The 20596-nt window shown below is 42.6% G+C and overlaps 1 protein-coding gene across 1 annotated transcript in view; it reads right to left on the reverse strand.

The window, feature by feature from the left end:
• ABCB1 (ATP binding cassette subfamily B member 1) overlaps positions 1-20002 on the reverse strand; it is a 79010-nt gene extending 59008 nt beyond the window's left edge. Inside the window, exons 1-4 of the mRNA XM_006779165.2 lie at positions 19789-20002; positions 19148-19215; positions 13652-13703; positions 6644-6830 (exon numbers count right to left, since the gene is read on the reverse strand). Of these exons, the coding sequence (XP_006779228.1) occupies positions 6644-6830; positions 13652-13703; positions 19148-19209 (301 nt within the window). The 5' untranslated portion in view covers positions 19210-19215; positions 19789-20002. The remainder of the gene's footprint in view (positions 1-6643; positions 6831-13651; positions 13704-19147; positions 19216-19788) is intronic.
• Between the last annotated feature and the right edge of the window lie 594 nt (positions 20003-20596).

The following is a 20596-nucleotide window of genomic DNA, read 5'->3' on the forward strand; positions in this document are numbered from 1 at the left end:
TTCAGGCTGGTCAAGCCCACCCCCTCCCCCGGCAACAGAAGCTCCCAGCCTCTCCTTTTTTTCTTTTTTCTTTTTTATTCTGGGATTTATTTACCTTCTATAATTGAAACTTTGTAGCCTTGGGAGGCGCTCAGAGCCGGCCAGGGCAGGCGGGAGGGAAAGCCTCCTGCTTGCTCAAGCTCCATGGCCATGGCTGGCTGAAAGCAGGGATCTGGGGTTTATTTACCTTCTATAATTGAAACTTTGTTGCTTTGAGTGGAGCTCAGAGCCAGCCGCGGCAGGCAGGAAGCTTAGCTTCCTCCATCATTGGGGCAACCAAGTCTTCTGCTTGCTCCAGCACCGTGGCTGCCGGCTGCCATCTTGGTTGGGTTAATTTGCATACAGTTGCTCTGATTGGCTGGTGGGCATGGCTTAAGGCATAGTGAAGGTATGGTCAATTTGCATGTTTGTCTTTTATTAGTGTAGATAGGATATGAGAGGGCCTGGCTCTGATGGGTCTGATTTTGACAGGTATGGGAAAGGGGAGGAAATCTTTTTCTGGCAAAGGGAACAACATGGACAAAAGTCCACGGCAAGTTTGAGGAATGAGTGAGCCAGTTCAACTGGGGTGTGGGGTGTGTTTTGAGGATGGGAAGAGGTGGATATGTAGCTGGAAAGATAATCTGGGCCACACAGGTATGGTGTATAAAAACTAGTAATCATTTAGCAGTTTGTTCAGAAAAAACAAAAAACAAACCATAACCAGGTTCCATCCATGATCTAGGATGATTTAGCTGCCAGCAAAGTATAAGATTAAAACAGGGAGAGACTGAGAGACTTGAGCTACTGAAATTATGTAAAGAAAGAGGATCTAAGTGGGAACAGAAAAGACAGACACTGCCCATAAGATTTAGAGAGGGAGAAGTTACAGGTCTCAGCAACTGATAGAACAGAAGTCGAGAGAGTCCAAACAAAGGACCATTGAGACCTCAGGTGTGAGCTTCTGGAGTGGGGTGGGGTCATGGTGGGAAATAAGCAGTCAGCCAAAGCAGCAGGTCTGATCAGATGTTAGTTCAGTTTTGAAGATTTTGTGGTACCTGGGACATTCGATTGAAGATGTCCATAAGTATTCAGATGGTGGCTCTCCAGTTCTGGAGAGAGTTCAGGTCCAAAGACTTAGGAGTCATGTACTACTGGCCATAGCTGAATTTAGGAGAGAAAAAAGTGATCTCTCCTCACCTGTGAGGACAGGGTGGCAGGCAAGGAGAAAATGGCAAGCAAGCATAGAACCCTGGGGAAGACCACACGTAGGGGGAGTACAGAAAGTAAGGAAGGAATAAAGAGACACAGAGAACATAGGCAAGGCCAACAGACACATGAAAAGATGCTCAACCTCACCAATCATCAGAGAAATGCAAATTAAAACAACAATGAGATATCACCTCACACCTGTCAGAATGGCTACCATCAACAAATCAACAAATAACAAGTGCTGGTTTTTCTTTATTTGGTCGTGATACACACTAGTAACAATTAATACCATTTAGAAATACTTCCTGGCTAGTTGGATAAGATAGAAAATTCCAGGACTGATAAGGAAACGAATCTTTACCCCGCTACTTATTATCCTGTTTTAATTTTGGAGCAGAAGGAAATCTTATAACTAATAAAGAAAAAAAATCAGCCTGGACACATTTATTGTTGCATTGACAGAGCGTGAAACAGTCAAGCTTCTTTGCTGCGTTCGCTCTGTCTCTGCATCAGGTGTAGCTGGGCGGGAGAGAACGCTATCAGTGACTATCCTGGCTCTGGGCTCCCATCTACCACTTTCAGCCACGGAAGCCTCCCTTCCAGCTATCTGATCAGGTAAGCTTGCGTGACAGAGGTTATTGACATAGGGTGGTTCTCTGATTATAGAAGATAGTCAACCCCTGACTTTTGACCCACAAGGTCCTTCTAACTCAGGAATACCATGATTCCAAGTTTTCTGGTCTTCTTGTGCAGGAATTTAGACCTTTTGCCTAGATCCGTGGTCGGCAAACTGCGGCTCGTGAGCCACATGTGGCTCTTTGACCCCTTGAGCGTGGCTCTTCCTAAGCCTTAGGAGTACCCTAATTAAGTTAATAACAATGTACCTACCTATATAGTTTAAGTTTAAAAAATTTGGCTCTCAAAAGAAATTTCAATCGTTGTACTGTTGATATTTGGCTCTGTTGACTAATGAGTTTGCCGACCACTGGCCTAGATGATCTGTGCACTGCTCAGGCTAGTGCCTGCCACTGGGTGTGGCTGGGCCCATTGCAAACAAAGAGGACTCCAGGAGCCACGCTCTCCTGGTGTGTGCTGCTTCACAGCTCAGGCCCCAGGGCTGACCTACCTGACTTACTAATAAGCAACTCTACCTCATCATGATGGTACCTGGAGGAAAGACCAAGTGGGAAATATTGATGCTTGCTACAATTTTAGGCAGAGTTTGAAACCCCTAGTAGAGCAGAAAAAAACACAAAAACACAAACACACAAACAAACAAACACTCAAGGGAGGACTCCTGACGCAGGAACTCAGTTCTGTCAACTAGCCATCAATTCCATCGTGGCCATGTGGCTTCAAGTTCCTGGGCTTCTACACCTATAAAAATATGGGTTTGGGCAAGATAATTTCTAGGCTCTGTTTCACCCACATAATTCTGTAATTCAGGCTTGCTTTATTCATCCCACTTTTAAGCCCCTAGAATGGGTCAGGTACTAGCTGCCCATCTTTATTTATTTTTTGATGTTTTTATAATATACTGCAGGTAGCATGTTGTAACTAATCTACTTTTTGGCTGAAAAGCATTCCTTCGATAGCAACTAAAAAAAAAAATCTGACTATGTTTCACTAATTCTAGAAAAATTAGTCATATTTTAAGTTTTAACTCAAACTTAAAAAATAAACTGCCACACTAAATAATATACTTGGAATTATATTGCCATTACTTGGTACCTAATCTTCTAGAAATCTATCTATAAGAATTTTTCCAATGAAATGGTCAGCAGCAGAGAAAAGCCTTGAATAAGTAAAAGAAAACAGATCCATCGTGGAAATTTTTAGAGTTTGGAGCATACCATAATGCTGGCCTTGAGGACACAGATGGCAATGTTTCCTTTGCTTACAACACTAAAGTCTTGAAATACACATTCAAGATCTGCACTCAATACATGCACTCATAGATTAGCAGCTAAATATAGATTCTATTTTGAGAAATGGCATTTTACAAATAGTTTCCAGGTTTCTCATATGAGTTTTAGAGCAGTGAGAGTAGGGATTATAATGATAAATATAAAAATAAATTAGTTCCAATTTATCCCTTTTTATCTGAATTATTAACTCATATTAAAATTTGAGTGTCTCATTTTATCCTTTCCTTGGCCCACAACCTGGTAGAAGATTGAACAGAAACTACCGTAATATAGTTATAGAGAAAGAGAAAGGCCGTCAATGTGGATGTGCCATAAAGTGAATCATTAGAGACATTAAAGAATCAGGAACTATGTAAAGAGTATCTCTGACTCTTAACCACTATGAGACCTGGCAAATCTCCCCTGTGTCCTCCAATTTCTGGATTAGCATGTTAACCTCAGTGTCCTCCTTTCTGGTGTCCCTCTATTTCAGCGGTTCTCAACCTGTGGGTCACGACCCCTTTGGGGGTCGAATGACCCTTTCACAGGGGTCGCCTAAGACCACTGGAAAACACATATATAATTACATATTGTTTTTGTGATTAATCACTATGCTTTAATTATGTTCAATCTGTAGCAATGAAAATACATCCTGCATATCAGATATTTGCATGACGATTCATAACAGTAGCAAAATTGCAGTTATGAAGTAGCAATGAAAATAATTTTAGGGTTGGGGGTCACCACCACATGAGGAACTGTATTAAAGGGTCGTGGCATTAGGAAGATTGAGAACCACTGCTCTATTTCCTTCAATGTACAGACTCGGGGCCAGTCTGCATGGGTTCAAATACTAAAATTGCTAACTCTACGACCTCCGGCACTTTAAGCGTACTCAACCCTCTGGGCCTCATGTCCTCATTCGTAAAGTATAGGTAGTAGTCTCAACCTCATGTTCATGAACGGAATAAAGGAGTTACTACATGTAAAACACTACGAACAGTAATAAATATCCGTCCATATTTAATGCTCAGTAAATGTTAGCTTTAGTTATTGTTAACTGAGTTTTTCCTCAAGGCTTAAGACTCGAATTCCTTCTACTTTTCTCCATATCCTATCACAGGAGATTTAATATCCCTTCAACTCAAATATTGCCAAATCTCTAGTCCTACTCTTTATACCAAGATTCAGTTTCATTTCTTCAACGGCCTGAGTGTCATTTACACTTGTTTCCAACCTGTCACCTTCAATGCAAAATGCCTAAAGTCACTATCACCTCTATCTGGGCCCACTTCCAGACAGTGGACAGTCCCGAGGAAGACGGGAATCCTACTGAAATTCAGCAGCGGCTCACCTTTGCTCACACCGTGGAGTTCCCTAGGCTCAATTCATCAGAGACTTCAAGGCAAAGGCAAATGTGGCAACGAGATGGAGAGCGTTGGGAGTCGGGTATCAGGAAATCAGGTCCACAACGAAAAGAGCAGGGAAAAGGCCGGTGTCTGACCACCAGGGTGAGGTATCAAGAGAGAGAGCTAAGGAGGGGTCCAGTGCACGGCAGAGAAAGATCTGCTCTCAGAAAGATGTTAGCGCTGTCTAGTTAAACCCTCTGTTTAGCTTAAAACGCTCACACTTTCATGAGCCTTAGCAAATCCAAATCTCCTTAAGGAAGGAATACTTCTTGTCCAACAAGGAGGCTCTGGTACCTAGTCTACCCCCAGGGCAAAGTTATGAGGTTCTACACCTGGGGGACGTCAAGAAGAAAAACGGTCTGAGAGTATCTGGAGGCCCCGTAGCCTGGCTCTCCCTCCAGAAGCATCAGAGAATTCATTTGCCCTCATCTCTAGGTTCGGCATCAACGGCATCAAAATGTTAGATTCTCCCCTTTTGGTGAGTGGTAAGATGTCAATTCAAAGGTGGCACAACCCTTTTGTCACCTTCCTTTGAATTCCACGAAGGGATATAATAAATGCATAAGGATTTTACATAGCTCAAACAGACAGTAACAGTGCCTGGCCTAACTCATTACCTGCATTCACAGAATTGAGGTAGTCCTGCCTTAGGATAAACAATGTGCTCTTCAGTATCACAAAGAAGGGGTTCTCCAGATCACCAGACAGGTATAAAAATTCCTTAAATACCCCAAAATGTTATGAATATTCATGTGCTTGCTTCTGGGGAAAGGATTCATGGCTCTCATCAGAGACTTAAAGATGGGAAGGTGGCAGGGTCATTGTAAAAGCTACAGGGCATCACTGTATTCGCAAGTGTTTTTTCAAACAGGCATTTTCAACATTTCTACCACCTGAGTGCACACAGGTTTTAAACTAAGTCTTTGGGTAGCTTAGTTTAAATCAGTGATGGTGAACCTTTTGAGCTCGGCGTGTCAGCATTTTGAAAAACCCTACCTTAACTCTGGTGCCGTGTCACATATAGAATTCTTTTGATATTTGCAACCATAGTAAAACAAAGACTTATATTTTTGATATTTATTTTATATATTTAAATGCCATCAACATTATTATATGACCTATATATTTATGGTTCAAGACAGGGTATTTATACCAGATGGCTATTGTTGTTATTTTTTTTTTTTTATTTGACAGTCTAAGGAAAAAGAGGTCAGTGTCCCTGACTACATAGTCAGGTACTACATGTTTTAAAACTTCCTGTGGCACACGGGCTGAAAATCAGTCCTAGAGGATTGTCTTAGATCTCCGTAATTAGCCAAAGGTCTTGCTTCCTACTTCACTGAGCAAAAGTGAAGTAATCAAAACAAAATGTTCACAAATTCCCCCCTCCCCATCTACCCACCTTTGGGCATTGGTACTCAAACGCTCTCTCTTCCCACCTGTTATTATAGGTGAACTAACTGTGCTCCTACCTTAAGCAAATAGTTCTTCTTGAGCATTATGTCCCATCCTTTCTCACGGATCTCGCTAAAGCAAGCAAATCTCTTCCCTCTCTTAAGGCATCACCTTCTCCTCTTCTGGACCATTTCCATTTGTATACAAACAAGCGATTATTTCCCCAGTTCTAGCACGCACACGCACACACACACACACATGCACACACACACCTTCTCTCGGACCCATTTTTCCATTTTAGCATCTGCTTCCGAAGAGCCCAATCCAGTTTTTCAGGCTATAAACTTTAGAACCATCTTGGACTCCTGTCTGTTACACCCATATCCAATATGTCAGAGAGTTTTACTGGCTCCTAATTATCATTCAAGGTCAAGATTAGGTTCCTATACCTCTTCCTGAAACTTCTTGACACATTTCTGATTTCATAGAGCTCTTTTTTTATATACCTCTGCCAGCACTTCCACTGTGCACTCTAATGCCCATGAATATTCTCTTATCAAACTCATTACAAATATGAACTATAGCTCAGATCCCTCCACCTCGCACCACACTCAACACACTAGTGCATATGTAGTAATATCACTCTAAGTAATTGTTTTTTCCTAAGCTTCCAATAAAACCAGAACCACAAATAATACTTACCTTGATTAGTCATATTTGTAAAAGTTGTGTTTGCTGAAGTTATGTTCTGATACTTTCCTGCATTTGCAAAGCTATCTGTCATGTCTCCAAAAATCAGCATCATGAGGGGGAGTCCAGCACCGTGGATGATGGCGGCCAAAGTCCCCAGCAGCATATACAATCTATCAAGCCAGTTTGAATAGCGAAACTGAAAAAAAGAGAATAGGAACAATTAGCACAGTTTCACGGATGGTTTGCTTTACTTTCAATACATAACCCAAACCCAAACATTTTTTATACTACCACCCTGGTCCAAGCCAAACTATTGCAATAGCCTAATTAGAAATGGGTGTTTGCGCCCTGACTGGTATGCTCAGTAGTTAAAATGTCTCCCACACACCAAAGGGTCAAGGGTTCAGTTCCCAGTCAAGGGCACATACCTGGGCACATGCGGGAGGCAACCAATCAATGTTTCTCACACCTCTCACACTGATGTTTCCTTCTCTTTCTTTCTCTCTCTCTCTCTCTCCGTCACACTGATGTTTCCTTCTCTCTCTCTCTCTCTCTCTCTCTCTCTCGCTCTCTCTCTCTCTCTCTTTTCCCTCCCTTCCTCTTCCTCCCTTCCATTTTCTCTACAAATCAATGGAAAAAATATCCTCAGGTGAGGATTAACAACAACAATGACAAAAAAGGGCATTTGATTCCTCTACTGAGCTCTGACCTACTTCTTCATATTGAATCCATTATGTCTCCTTTTCTTATGCATACGGTTTGATGAGAGGGACAAGACATTCCTCTTGGGAGCTGTAAAATCTTTAATGGTACAGTAACAGTATATGTTGCTCTGATTTCCAAGAACAGAAGCCATTTTTTAACTTAAAATTTTTTAGTCAAGAAAAATCTGGATTGCCAAAGGCTCCTCCGAGGACCCCATTGAGCAAACCCCATTGAGCACTCGTGTTATTGCTCTAAGAAAGTGGCTTGGGTCACAGATCTGCTGCATAATAGCATTGGCATAAATGTAAAATGATTTTAATGAAATTAGGCCTCTATAGTGAGAAGGAAGAGGAAAATAATGAATTAAGATGGATGCTTGTTAAAGAACAGATTTCCTGAGAAGACAGAAGGTGGTCATAATGACTGCCAAGTGTAGACCTGCAAAACCTCTTTTACTGCAGGCCAGTCACAAGAAGGAAAGAAAGACTTCTCTGGATCTAAAAAGCGACAGAAAGAGGGTGCGGTGAGGGAAATGGTACTGAGGCTCTTTGAAAGGCCCACTTGGGAAACAATATGTCACCTGTATAATTCAAAGAACTAGTTAAGGACCGAAAGAAAACCAAATAGAAGAAAGCAAAGAAACAGGAGGATGCCAGCTGTGGCTGTTTGTGGCAGGCGCTCCTTCTGTGGATGCAAGATATAGATATAGTCAGCAGGTGTTTTTATAAATCGATTTCAGAGAGGAAGGGAGAGGGAGAGAGAGATAGAAACATTAATGATGAAAGAGAATCATTGATTGGCTACCTCCTGCACTCCCCCAACTGCGGATCAAGCCCGCAACCCGGGCACATGTCCTTGGCCAGAATCAAACCTGGGACCCTTCAGTCTGCAGGCCAATGCTCTATCCACTGAGCCAAACTGCCTAGGGCTAGTCAGCAGGTTTGTAGGGAGGAAACTGAGTAAAAACTGGGTCTGGGCAGGTCATGTAAACCAAAAGAAAGCTCAAGATCAAGATAAAAAACACAGCAGCAAAAAGCAAAATTTCAGAACTACTATATACTCTTTATAGAAACAGAAACCAATCCTATAGTTAGCTAACAAGGAACTTACATTAGCAAGAAATAGGAATAAGTATTGAATTGACAAGTGGAGAAATAAAGAGCAGAGCAGCTCTTGGAGGTAGTGAATGGCAGCCCATAAAGCAGATAGAAATAGTGAAGCTTATTCCCATTGCTTGCTACTGTAGGTTCCTTGTTAGCTAACTACAGGATTGGTTATCGATGAAGAACACATACGAAACCCCTGCCTTCGTGGAGCCTGGACCACAGTGACACGCAGGATCTACTGGCTTAGACTGGCTGACCAGGGACATCTCTCTGAGGGGGCAATATATGAGCTGAGACCTCAGTGACAGGAAGGATATAATCAGTCATGTGACAATCTGGAGGCAGAACCTTCCAGGCAGGAAGAACAAATGCAAAGCTTTGTCCTGGGATGGTATGTCTCAAGGACCAAACGGAATTACTACTGCGGCAAGAGCAGAGTGAAGAAGAGTCCATAGTGAAGTCAGAGATGAGACAGAGGTCATATGGAGAGCCTTTTATAGCCACAGGAGGGAATTTGGGTTCTACTCTAAATTTCCCATCTACAGCATCTTAAGGATGGAACTGAGGTGATGTGATGTGGCTACTATGGAGGAAAGTTTTTAGATGAGCAGAAATGGAGGAGGGGGACTAGCAGTAAAGAGAGTGGTTAGGAGAGCAAACGAAGTCTAGACCAGGAGTGGAAGGTGGAATAATGCCCTGTTCACCCTAAACATGTCCACATCCTCATCCCCGGAACCTGTGAATAGGTTTCTTTACATGGGAAAAGGGACTTTGTCGATGTTAAGGATCTTGAAATAGGAGGTTATTCTGGACTATCCAAATGGGCCTAATGCAATCACAAGGGTCCTTGTAAGAGGGAGCCAAATGTATCAAAATCAGGAGCAATGAATGATTACTGAAATAAGAGGCTGGAGTGATACAAGGAAGGGGCCATGAGTTTAGGAACGCAGGCAGCTTCTAGAACAGTGGTTCTCAACCTTGGCTGCACATTAGAATCACCTGGGAATCTTTTTCAAATCCTGATTTCTGGGCCTCATCCTCCAGAAATTCTGTTTCTTTGTTATGGGGCCACAACATTAGTAACAAAGAAACAGAATTTCTGGAGGATGAGCCCAGAAATCAGGATTTGAAAAAGATTCCCAGGTGATTCTAATGTGCTGCCAAGGTTGAGAACCACTGCTCTAGAAGCTGAAAAAGGGAAGGAAACAGATTCTCTCTTAGAGCCTGCAGAAGGAATTCAGCCTTGCTAGCACTTGACTGCTATTAAAGGGGCGAGTGGAGGGGAAATTGGATGAAAGAAAGTGAAGGGATTAGCCAAACAGCTACACGAATAAAAGAGAAATATGTAAATTGGTTATCACTCCGCTACACTCACCAGCCAATCAGGACAAGTGTGCAAATTAACCCAACAAAGATGGCAGGTAAATTTGCATACATAGGCACTGAGCGAAGACTGAAGGCTCTAGTCCAAGTGAAGACTGAAGATGACTGAAGACTGAAGAGGCTTGGCTTCTCTGCTGCAGCTGGAGTGGAGAAGCCAAGCCTTGCTCTGCTGCGGCCGGACCGAAGGCCTGGGTCCTGGGTGCTAGAGGAAAACCGGTGCTGGCAGCCAGGGGAAGGAAGGCCTATTGCGTGAATCTTCGTGCAATGGGCCTTTAGTATATCCATAACCCACAGACACAAACAACAGTGTAGTGATAACCAGAGGGACGGGGTTGGACAGGGGGCTGGGTGAAGGCAGGCAAAGATGGGGAAAATGGGAACATCTGTAATAGTGTCAACAATAAAAATACAAGAAAATCTATTGAGGGGGGCACTAATAAAATTAGACACTTGATGTGTAAATGCCAATGGAAAAGACCCAGCTGAGAGGGAGAGATTGAAGACACATAGAAGAAAGAATATTAAATAATATAAGGTTCTTGAGAAGGCAAATTATATAGGAGTCAAAGTTCAAGTGAGTAGTGAATTTTAAGGACCAAATGCTTCCCTGTTATTGAAAGGGCGAGGACTACGCCCTCCACCTTGCCCCAGGGTAAGGGCTACGCCCTCCACCTTGCCCCAGGGTAAGAGCTATGCCCTCCATCTTACCTTGGCTTCTTCCCTGCAGCCAAGCCGCTGCTGGCCACGCCCAGGATTTCTCTGGACTGGCCAATGATAGTCAAGGGAAGAGCACGTCATCACTATGACCACATCCTGTGTAATGAGACACCGACTCGCGCCTGGCCAATCGGCAGGGCCCACAGTCCTTTCTCCTCCCCTTACCCCAATCCCCTATAAAACCTCTCTCCACACAGAGTTTTCCCTCTCTCTGCCACTTGCTGCTGTGCCAGTAAGGGGGGGCAGGGGAGCCAAACCTAGGTTTGAAATAAATGACTCTTTGCTTTTGCATCGGACTCGCTGGCTCCCTGGTGGGCCCTTGGGAATCTTGAAATCTGGGCACAACAGTTATAATAGGGGGGAAGAAAAAGGGAACGGATCCAGGTGTCTGTGTATTGGAAAAGAAGAGCTGAGAAACTTACGTCAGGTGGCTTCCGTTTTGTTAGTGAAGTAAGAGGTTATCCACCCAGAGTGAGGCGGTTTTGAGGGCCAGGGAGGAAGTGGTAGGAAATTGGAAGAGTACAGGTTTGACACTGGGAAAAGAACAGAAGAACAATACCCAGTCTGTGCTGGATACACCCCGTTGTGAGATTTTTCTCCAGCACCAAAGCATTTGCCTGGGCTATCTATGATAAAAGAAAGGTAAAAAGAAGTTCATAGTTTGGGCAAGAGACTAACTAAAGAGATAGTCATTACTTGAAGCTAGATAAGAAAGAGGAAGAAGATAGGGAGGGGCTGAGGGAAACTGGTGAGTCAGTGGGCTCAAGATCCAGAGAGAACAGGGACCAGATTGCAGAGAGGAGATGGTTGGCTAATTCAAACTGGCTGCTTCAATTGGTCACTTTGGAAATAGAACTGTTTCAAATAACAAAATCCAGGATGTGAGTATATGAGTGATGGCTGGGGTGAAGGGGAGGGCAAGATTATTGCATCTGTGAAGGTCAAGAGTTGGTATCTATAAGCCTATAAAGGTCACCCAAGATAGTAGGGGCACCAGGGGTAAAAAGGGAGATAATGAACCAGGTGGTCTTCAATGACTGAGAAATGACCAGGTGATTGAAGAGAACAGCATCAACAAAGGACTCTTCAATTCCAAGCAGATAAAAGTTTCCCCCGCCATAAACTATGATACATGAAGTTGTTAAACGCACTGGCTCTAGATTATGCAGATCTGGGCAACATTCTAGGCTTGCCTCTTTACTAGCTTTGTGACTTTTCAATGTGTTGCTTAACTTTTCTGAGTCTGTTTCATCATCTGGAGCATAAGGACAACACAAGTGCCTATATCATCGAGTTGTTGTGAGGACGAAGTTAAATAATATATAGGGAGTGCTTAAGATGCCTGGCAGAGAGGAAGCACTGCACTTGCTAGCTATGTGCTATTTAGAGTGGCCTGCATATAAGGTTGGCCCTTAGCTGGTGCCTAGAACTTAGATTTGGGGAGGGTTATGACCACCTTAGCTGATAAAGAGGCCGGAACTATTTGTACAATGTGGTGGATCCTGAAAACCTGCCTTCCTTCTGGGAGTTTGGAATCTCTGTACGTGCTCTGCCTCCAGGGTCAGCCCCACCCTCCCCTCCAGTAACAACATTGCATGCTGAGTCTTGAGTTCCTCTGATAGCCTTTCACATGTGTTGGCACAGCTCGTTGCTGGGGGAATGAAGTGGGACTCGCGGGAGAGCTTGTGTCTGGTTTCTCCCGGACGTCCCTCTATGTGCCTTGTCCCACGGCGGGTTCTGCTTCACATCCGGCTGCAATAAATCTTACCCATGAGTGTAATTACATGCCAAGTCCTGTGAGTTCTTCTAGTGAATCATCAAACCTGGGGTTCTTGGAAACCCCCTGACACACGTAAGGTTTTGTCTTAACCGGATAATGTTATTAATACGCAAGGCCGATAACATCAGCATTTTACTGTTAAACTTTCTTAATGGGTTCTTGTGTTTATAGGTTTTACATATAAGTTAAGTTCACAGTTTTCTGTGTCAACTCTTCAGGAAAAAGACACAAGGGAAAGCCATATTTGTAGTACAGCACTTTGGCACAGGCTTAGAATACATTCTTTCTATGCCATCCTAAGTGCTGTGATTTAGAACATGAACTTCCCAGGTCTGAATCCTGGCCCCATACTTTATCGTTGGACAAGTTAATGTGTGTGGCCTTCTTCATCTGTAAAATTAGAATAATAATAATATCTATCTGAAGGAATAGTACCTGTATAAGGAAAAACTGAGGTCATATACATAGTGTTTAGAACAATACATGGCATATAGAGCAGTATGTGTGTTATTACATCACATTGAAATTCTAGATTTTTATTCTTTTGTGCCTTGAATAGTATTGGTAGTATTACCTCTGTGTATTAAGTCTGTTAAATTTTCTAAAATCTAAGGTTTGTTCTAAAATTTAAGCTACAAATAATAAAAACTAAACTATGAAAGACAGAAATGTTTTGGTCTCAAAATGAATTTAATTTCAATTCAGGTAGAGAGACAGACCATCAACCAGTCACATCTATAAAACCCCTCTCTTATTTCCAATTGATGAAAATAAAGTTTCTGAGCAACCTTTGTGCAACCAGAAAATGAGATAAAGAATTAAGGTTTTCACATTCTAGAACTGCCAATTAATCAGCACAGAAGAATGATTACATGTATCAAGTCACAGTAATAAACAATCCATTGTAAACTTTTATTGTATGAATACCGGGGACTTTGACCTCAAATCCGCCAGGATTCTGATCAGAGCCCCTGCAGACAGGGAACCTTGTGTCCTATGTGGCTGGTCTCATCCAGGTGGCTGAGAGAGCTGTTATCTATGCAAGCATCTCGCCCAGTGCTTGGCATAGATTAACAGATCACTGGTGACATAACTAACTAGGAGGATAATGAAACCTCGGACAAAAAGGGTGGCTACTGAGGCTCAATTCACATGGCAAGTTATGATTGGCATTACCCTGAAAGTAAGCTAAATTAAACCAATTTGGTTTACCTCTCCATTCAAATGCTTTCCCAGAAATAATCATACGAGGTAAAATATCTCTTCTCTAGGCAAGGAGAAGTCAATTCCTATGTATCCTGAATAGTGAATAAATTCAAAACTCACCATTGTAAGTACACTGACAGATGGCTTCTTTTCTTTCTTCTCTTTTTTTTTACTGAAAAACATAGCAATAGAATTACACAAAACTTTTAAAGTTATATAACATTTTAAATTACCAAATTAGCATAGAGTTTATAACTTGCTTACAATATATTATTCAGTAAAAAAGCAGGTTAATAGTCTGATCCTATTTCTGAAGTGTAAACATGTTAACATGTGTCCTAGAAATCTATATGTGTGGTTATCACTGGGTGTTGAGATATTTACCAATATATTTTATTCCTTGCGCCTTTGGCATTTTCTAATTTTCTATGATAAAAACATACAGAGACATACGACTTTTGCAATTAGAAAAATTACTAAAAAAAAGAGAGATTTCTGTTTTTACTAATAGAAAATTATTCATGCTCTCCCAGGGTAATCTCCTGAATTATCATCTAAGAATTCTAGAAGTAGATATTCCATCTACTACCCAGATATTAACCTTAATCGCTCTCTCTGCTAATGGAGGGTATTGGCAGTCAGCTACTGAGCATAAAATAACCTCATAAGAAAAGTAATCGAATCACTATGAACAAATCTAATTCTGAAAGGATGTCTGGAGCCCTAAATGGACCATTATGGCAATAAATGTAACCTAGAAAAGCTACAGTCAATTATTATTTTGAGCCTAGATTTCAAATGAATCTAACTGCAACCTTTTCCACGCTACGTAACTGCCACCAAGGACATGAAGGCAAACCCACCATCGCCAGGCGCCACATCTATATTTTCAAATGTACAAAAGACAGACTATGTCAGAGAAGGTCCATATTATTTTTTACACAGATTTTCAAGTTCAAAAAGTTAATTCATCTTTGTCTTTGTTCTTTACACTAAGCAAGGTCAAAGAGCCGAAGAGACTTCTAATGAAAAAAAAATCCAGAGTTTATCCCATATTTGGCTTTGGAGTGATGTGAGACGAACATAAACACACAAAATACACAAACATGACTCTTCAAATGTGACCCCGCCCAACGCCCAGTAAAGGCATGGTTTCAATAACCCTGGGACCAGGGTGAGAGGAGAAAAATAGTTGTACATAATTGAAGTTGAGCTCTAAGCTTTCTACTTATTTTTTTCTTTTTAAATATTGCTGCTACTTTGAAGAAGTTATAATGGTGCTGAAGCGCTAAATGAACACTTCCCATACATAATCTCATTTAACAATTTTTAATTGTATTACATTTATTGGGTGGCATTGATTAATAAAATTATATAGGTTTCAAGCATACAAGTCTATAACACATTATCCGTATATTTCACTGTGTGTTCAACATCCAAAATAATTTAATATTGATTTCTGTGAGGCAGGCACATTCCTGTTCTTTTAGAGATAAGAACACTGCGGGCGAGAGGAATTAACTAGCTTATCCAAGGGCACAGGGCTAGAGCAAAGCCAAGATTTCAACTGAACGTCTAGCCTTTCAACACCACAGATCGTGGGCAAGCTCAGCCTTCTGAGTCACTGCATTGCAGGGATATGCTTTCCGCCCCACTAGATTACCCATTTACCCACCAGCTTGAAACACAGGGCCGACCAAAGGCAAGTCGTTCATCAAACCTCATTGTAATTAAGAATATTTATAAATATAGGTATTCCAAGGGGTACGATTGGTCATCCAAGCTTTAAACCTATTAACAAAGACATATATATGCTTCTTTATAATTACAAATGAGAATATACTGTATAGTTTTAAAAAAAAAAACCCAAACTCACAGAAAAAGAGATCCGATTTGTGGTTACAAGGAGGAGGGAGGAAGGACTGAGGAGGAAGGTACAAACTTCCAGTTATAAGATAAAGTACCAAAGCCATGCCTGGTGTGGATCAGTGGTTAGAGCATCAGCCCTGCACCAAAGGGTCATGGGTTCGATTCGCAGCCAAGGGCACATACCTGGGTTGCAGCTTCCATCCCCAGCCGAGGTCAGGGCATGTGAAGGAGGCAACCAATCAGTGTATCTTTCTCACATGAGCGTTTCCCTCTCTCTCTCTCTCTCTTTCTCTCCCTGCCCCCTCCCTCCCTCTCTCCACTCTCTCTACAAAAAAAAGAAAGAAAAAAGAAATAAAATGGAAAAAATATCCTTATGTAAGGATTAACAACAAAATAAAGAGGTACCAGGGATGTATCAACAAAAAAGATGAAGAAGTACACATGATGACTATACTAGTAGTTAACAATGATGTATAGAAAAGTTGTTAAGAAAGTAGAACCTGAGAGTTCTCTTCAAAAGAAAAAAAGTTTTACTTTTTATTGTATCTGTATGAGATGATGGATGTTAACTAAATTTATCATGGTAATCATTTCAAAATATATGTAAGTCAAACCATTATGCTGTATATTTTAAATTTATACAGTGCTGTATGTCAACTATATCTCAATAAAAGTAGGGAAAAAGGATATAGTTTTATTAAGAACAGATTAATATCAATGAGGATGAGCACAATTTAACTAAAAAAAATCTAGCTTGAAAAATAAAAGTCTGTAGGCCATAATAAGAACCAATCCTATATAATAAAAGGGCAATATGCAAATAGACCACAGCGGAAGGACCGGTTTCTATGATGCGCACTGACCAGCACGGGGCAGACGCTCCACACAGGAGCTGATGGTAAGTGCGCTCCCACAGGGGGAGTGCCTCTCAGCCAGAAGCTGGGCTCACAGCTGGTGAGTGCAGTGGCAGTGGTGGGAGCCTCTCCCACCTCCACAGCAGCACTAAGGATGTCCAACTGCTGGCTTAGGCTCGTTCCCCAAGGGCTCCTGCACTGTGAGTGGGCGCAGCCTGGGCTGAGGGACAACCGCCCCCCCCCCGCCCCGCCCCGTGCACAAATTTAGTGCACCAGGCCTCTAGTAATAAAATAAAGGTATGTGCAGGCTTGAACCAATTTCTTTGCCATTTCCCTCCACATACCCTCAATATTTCTTACTCCAATATCCCTGTTTCTGTCATAAGTTCTTTAAAGTACCAAGTTTGTTTGTTTTTTAATTAAAAACAAAAGAAAAATGTATACTTTCCACTCTATGGATATTTTTCCTTTTTATTTTTAAGTAAGCAGAAAAACTGAAATAGTAATGACTACCCATATAACGTTCACCTAAATTCAACAATTGTTAACTTTTTGAGCATATTTTCTTTATATAAGAAAGTATATACTATCACTGTTAATTTTTTTTAATCCTCACCCAAGGATATGTTTTCATTGATTTTAAAGAGAGAGGGAGGGAGAGGCAGAGAGAGAGGGAGAAGGGGACAGAGAGAGAGAGAGAGAGAGATACATCGATTGGTTGCCTCCCACATGTGCACCACTGGGAATGGAACCCACAACCAGGTATGCGCCTTGATGGGGAATGGTGCACAGGATGATGCTCTAAGCAACTGAGTCACCTGGCCAGGGCTCATTGTAAATATTTTATTGAACTATTTTAGAGTAAGTTGCAAACACTATGACATTTCACATGCTTTCCTACCATTATCACATCTATGACTCTTGAACAACACAAGTGTGAAATGCATTGGTAAACTATGGGTCAACAGAAAAAATAGTGAGTATAAGTAGGCCTGTGAAGCTCAATCCTATGCTCTTCAAGGATCAAATGTATATATAGGGTTAGGTACTATCTTTGGTTTCAGGCATCTACCAGGGGGCTTGGAATATATCCCCCACAATTAAAAGGTGTATGAAAAGAGAATGTAAACTATCTGATTAATAATTCTGATTACAGGTGGAAATGATAATACTTTGTATATACTGGGCTCCTTAAAATATATTTTCAAAGTAATTTCACCTGTTTCTTTTTACTTTTCTGAATGTTGCTACTAGAAATTAATAGTCACAAGTGTGGCTCACATTATATTCCTATTGGACAACATCAGTCTAGAAGCTTGATTGGATTGCTCATATACTTCCTGGGTGGTGTCTTGTCACTCATACATTGATTTCCACCATGAGTGATGCCAAGTCTGATCACTGGGTTAAAATACTAACTGCAAAACCTCCCCATTGGAAAAACACATAATGTTTAGGTACAACTAGTGGTTTAGGATCCATTACAATCCTTGCCTGAATCAATTATAACAATGCAGGTTCAAAAATGACCTCTGGCGTTTTTCTGTAAAAAATGTTCCCTTGTCCTAGCCAGTTTGGCTCAGTGGATAAAGCATCCGCCTGCAGACTGAAGGGTCCCAGGTTCCATTCCAGTCAAGGCCACATGCCGGGGGTTGCAGGTCTGATCCCCAGTGGGGGTTATGCGAGGCAGCCAATCAATAATTTTCTCTTATCATTGATGTTTCTATCTCTCTCTCCCTCTCCTTTCCTTTCTGAAATCAATAAAAAAATAATTTAAAAAAGAATGTTCCTTTATTCTCTCTACTTCTCTCACCCTTTTCTAACTTTCCTCCTCCTCTCAGAATTTTATTAAGAACTCCTGAATCATATCCAGTATTTCACAATCAAGTTCAATTACTATTCTCCTGTCCTTTGAAAACTTAAATTCCACTCTATTGTTTTGGCATTGCACAAGACACTCCAAGCCCTCTTTTTCCCTGTCCAGACCTGGTTGGAATTAGCCATTTCTCTCTGGGGTCCACAGTTCTTTGAGTGAGGAATGGTATTTAGAACCCAACATCTGGCACTCAGTGTCCTCACTGCTATTGTCCCTTTCACTGGAAAGAAATTGAACTATTAAAAACCATGGGTTCATATTGAAGTTTCCAATTAAAGTTTAACATTTACTAGTAAAAAAAAAGTTACTTGATGTCCACATTTATATTTCTTTTCTCTTACACTAAAAAGCTCAGTTTCCAATAACATATTAATTTGTGTTATTTTACGATTTTCTGCTAACAATGAACCCACTGTGTGAAGTGTCTACATTTCCTGTGTAGACACTGCACTTCGACCAGAATTTACTTAAATTATTTTCCCCGAGCGGCCAATTCTTTATACATCCGGATATTATCACACCACGCTAGTCGGTTCTTTGGTACTGCAAGTCTTCTCTTTTCACGATTTCTAACGAGGGTCAGATATTCACTGCCCTTTTAAAAACACTCAGACCTAAATGTAGTTTTGGTCTTCCGTCCCACCTGCCATGCCGCCAACAATGCAAAGCTTCTGACTGTTTTTACGAGAAGCAAGAGAATGGCCGAGGGAGCAGAGCATAAGCAGGGAGCAGATGAGACCTGAGGCTTGTAAAGCAGAAGGTCATCAAATGCAGCAGAGGATGCGAGCCTTGTCCTAAAGCTCAAAGGGCCAGGAAGAAGCTCACCGAGGCGAAGGGGAAACTGCAAACGCGGTGCTCAACTCTGGCCAGTGAATTCCCACAGAGCGATCGCTAGCTCCGTTAGATTAAGATTAAACTCATCATCACCTGGTCACTGATTTCAGGGCCGGGGGCTAGAAACACACAGCCCAGATCTCTCAGGCCATGGAAGATACGAAAGTGAAACAAACCGGCTACCTTTTTTTGTCCATTTTCAAGATTTCCCCTGCTCCGCCATTGCGGCCCTCTTCGTGATCCATAGCGACCTGAGGAGATGAAACCACAGCGGGTGAACCAAAGTGTGATGCGCAGGAGGCGGAGGTGAGACCGATCCCCGGGCGGAGCCGTAGAGCCGTGCGCTCACCCCGAAGTGCCCCGGCCGCTCCCGGGGTGATGTGCGTCGCAGGGGGCTGGCGTGCGCGCCCGGCTTCCGGCCTCCGCACGTGAGCACAGCTGGAGGACAGCGGCGCGACCTGAACTTTGCCCGCCGGCGAGGAGGCTCTCCCTCCCGGCTCCTCCCGCCTCCGACGATGCGCCCCGGTCCACCCGCCACGGACTCAGAGCCGCGCCATCCGCACCGCGCCGGCTCTCCGCGCTCTGGGCTACAGAGTCTTGCACGCGTGGCTAGCGCCGAAAGCTTCGGGCTGGGGGTGCTCCACGAGCTCCCAGGGGGACTCTAGGTCTCATCCCCAATTGGTCCCCACGGACTTCCCAATTGGAATCACCGCCTCCATCCCTTCCGAAGCGCTTCTCCAACAGGTACCAAACTCAAGAAATTGGAGAGCCCCATCTTTTCTGCGTCCTGTCCCCACCCAGCCCCCAACTTCCCACACCCCTACCTCGGGCTTTCCTCGGATTGTCCCCCAAGACGGGAATTCTGTTAGAAAAAAGGCCGATTTGGGTGGAAAGCCCGGGCGGATGCGCGTGAGGAGGAGCCCAAGCTCAACTGCGCCCGGGCTTCCTGCGGCCAAGGGAGTGAACCGCGGGGCGTGCGCAGCCAGCACCCTGCGGCTCTCCTGCCGAGCCAATCAGCCAGGCCAGTTAGGACTGCTCCCCGCCCCGCTCGATTGACTGCTGATTGCGCTAGTTATGAAACAGGCTGTATTTCCAGGAGGAATGTCCTTGCTACCGTCGCCCCTCCGCCAAAGGGCCGGTAGAGAACCGCCTACCCGCTGAATCACTGGGGGGCGCTTACGTTTATAGAGTTATGTCTCTACATGTCCAGAAAACTCTCTCTACTCGCTCTCTCCTCTCGAGAGAGAGACATAATTTGGCTCCCCAGGTCTCAAGTAGATAAGGGAAACTTTCTTTGGCATCACATCTAAATATAGTTAATAAAACAATCTCCGACCTGGCCCATGTTGAAGTTAAAACAAGTTAAACTTTCTTTCCTAGCAGCACCTTTAAATAAGCCAGGGGACGTTTTCTACAAGAGACTTTCTTCGGTGTGTTTGACAGTTTCTGTGGTTATCTGTTCATCTGTCTTTTATTTGAAGATCAAGGGAAGGACATAAATAGGAAAAAAATGTTAATATGTACATTCAAACGGACATTTTAGGATAGGAATTGTGCATTCTCTGCCTGTTGCCTCTCAGCTCACTGCAAAGGTTTAAAGTAAAACTCTTTTTTTTTAACTGCATGGTATGA

Source organism: Myotis davidii, unplaced genomic scaffold, assembly GCF_000327345.1.
Source record: "Myotis davidii unplaced genomic scaffold, ASM32734v1 scaffold187, whole genome shotgun sequence".
In the NCBI taxonomy this organism is placed as follows: domain Eukaryota; kingdom Metazoa; phylum Chordata; class Mammalia; order Chiroptera; family Vespertilionidae; genus Myotis; species Myotis davidii.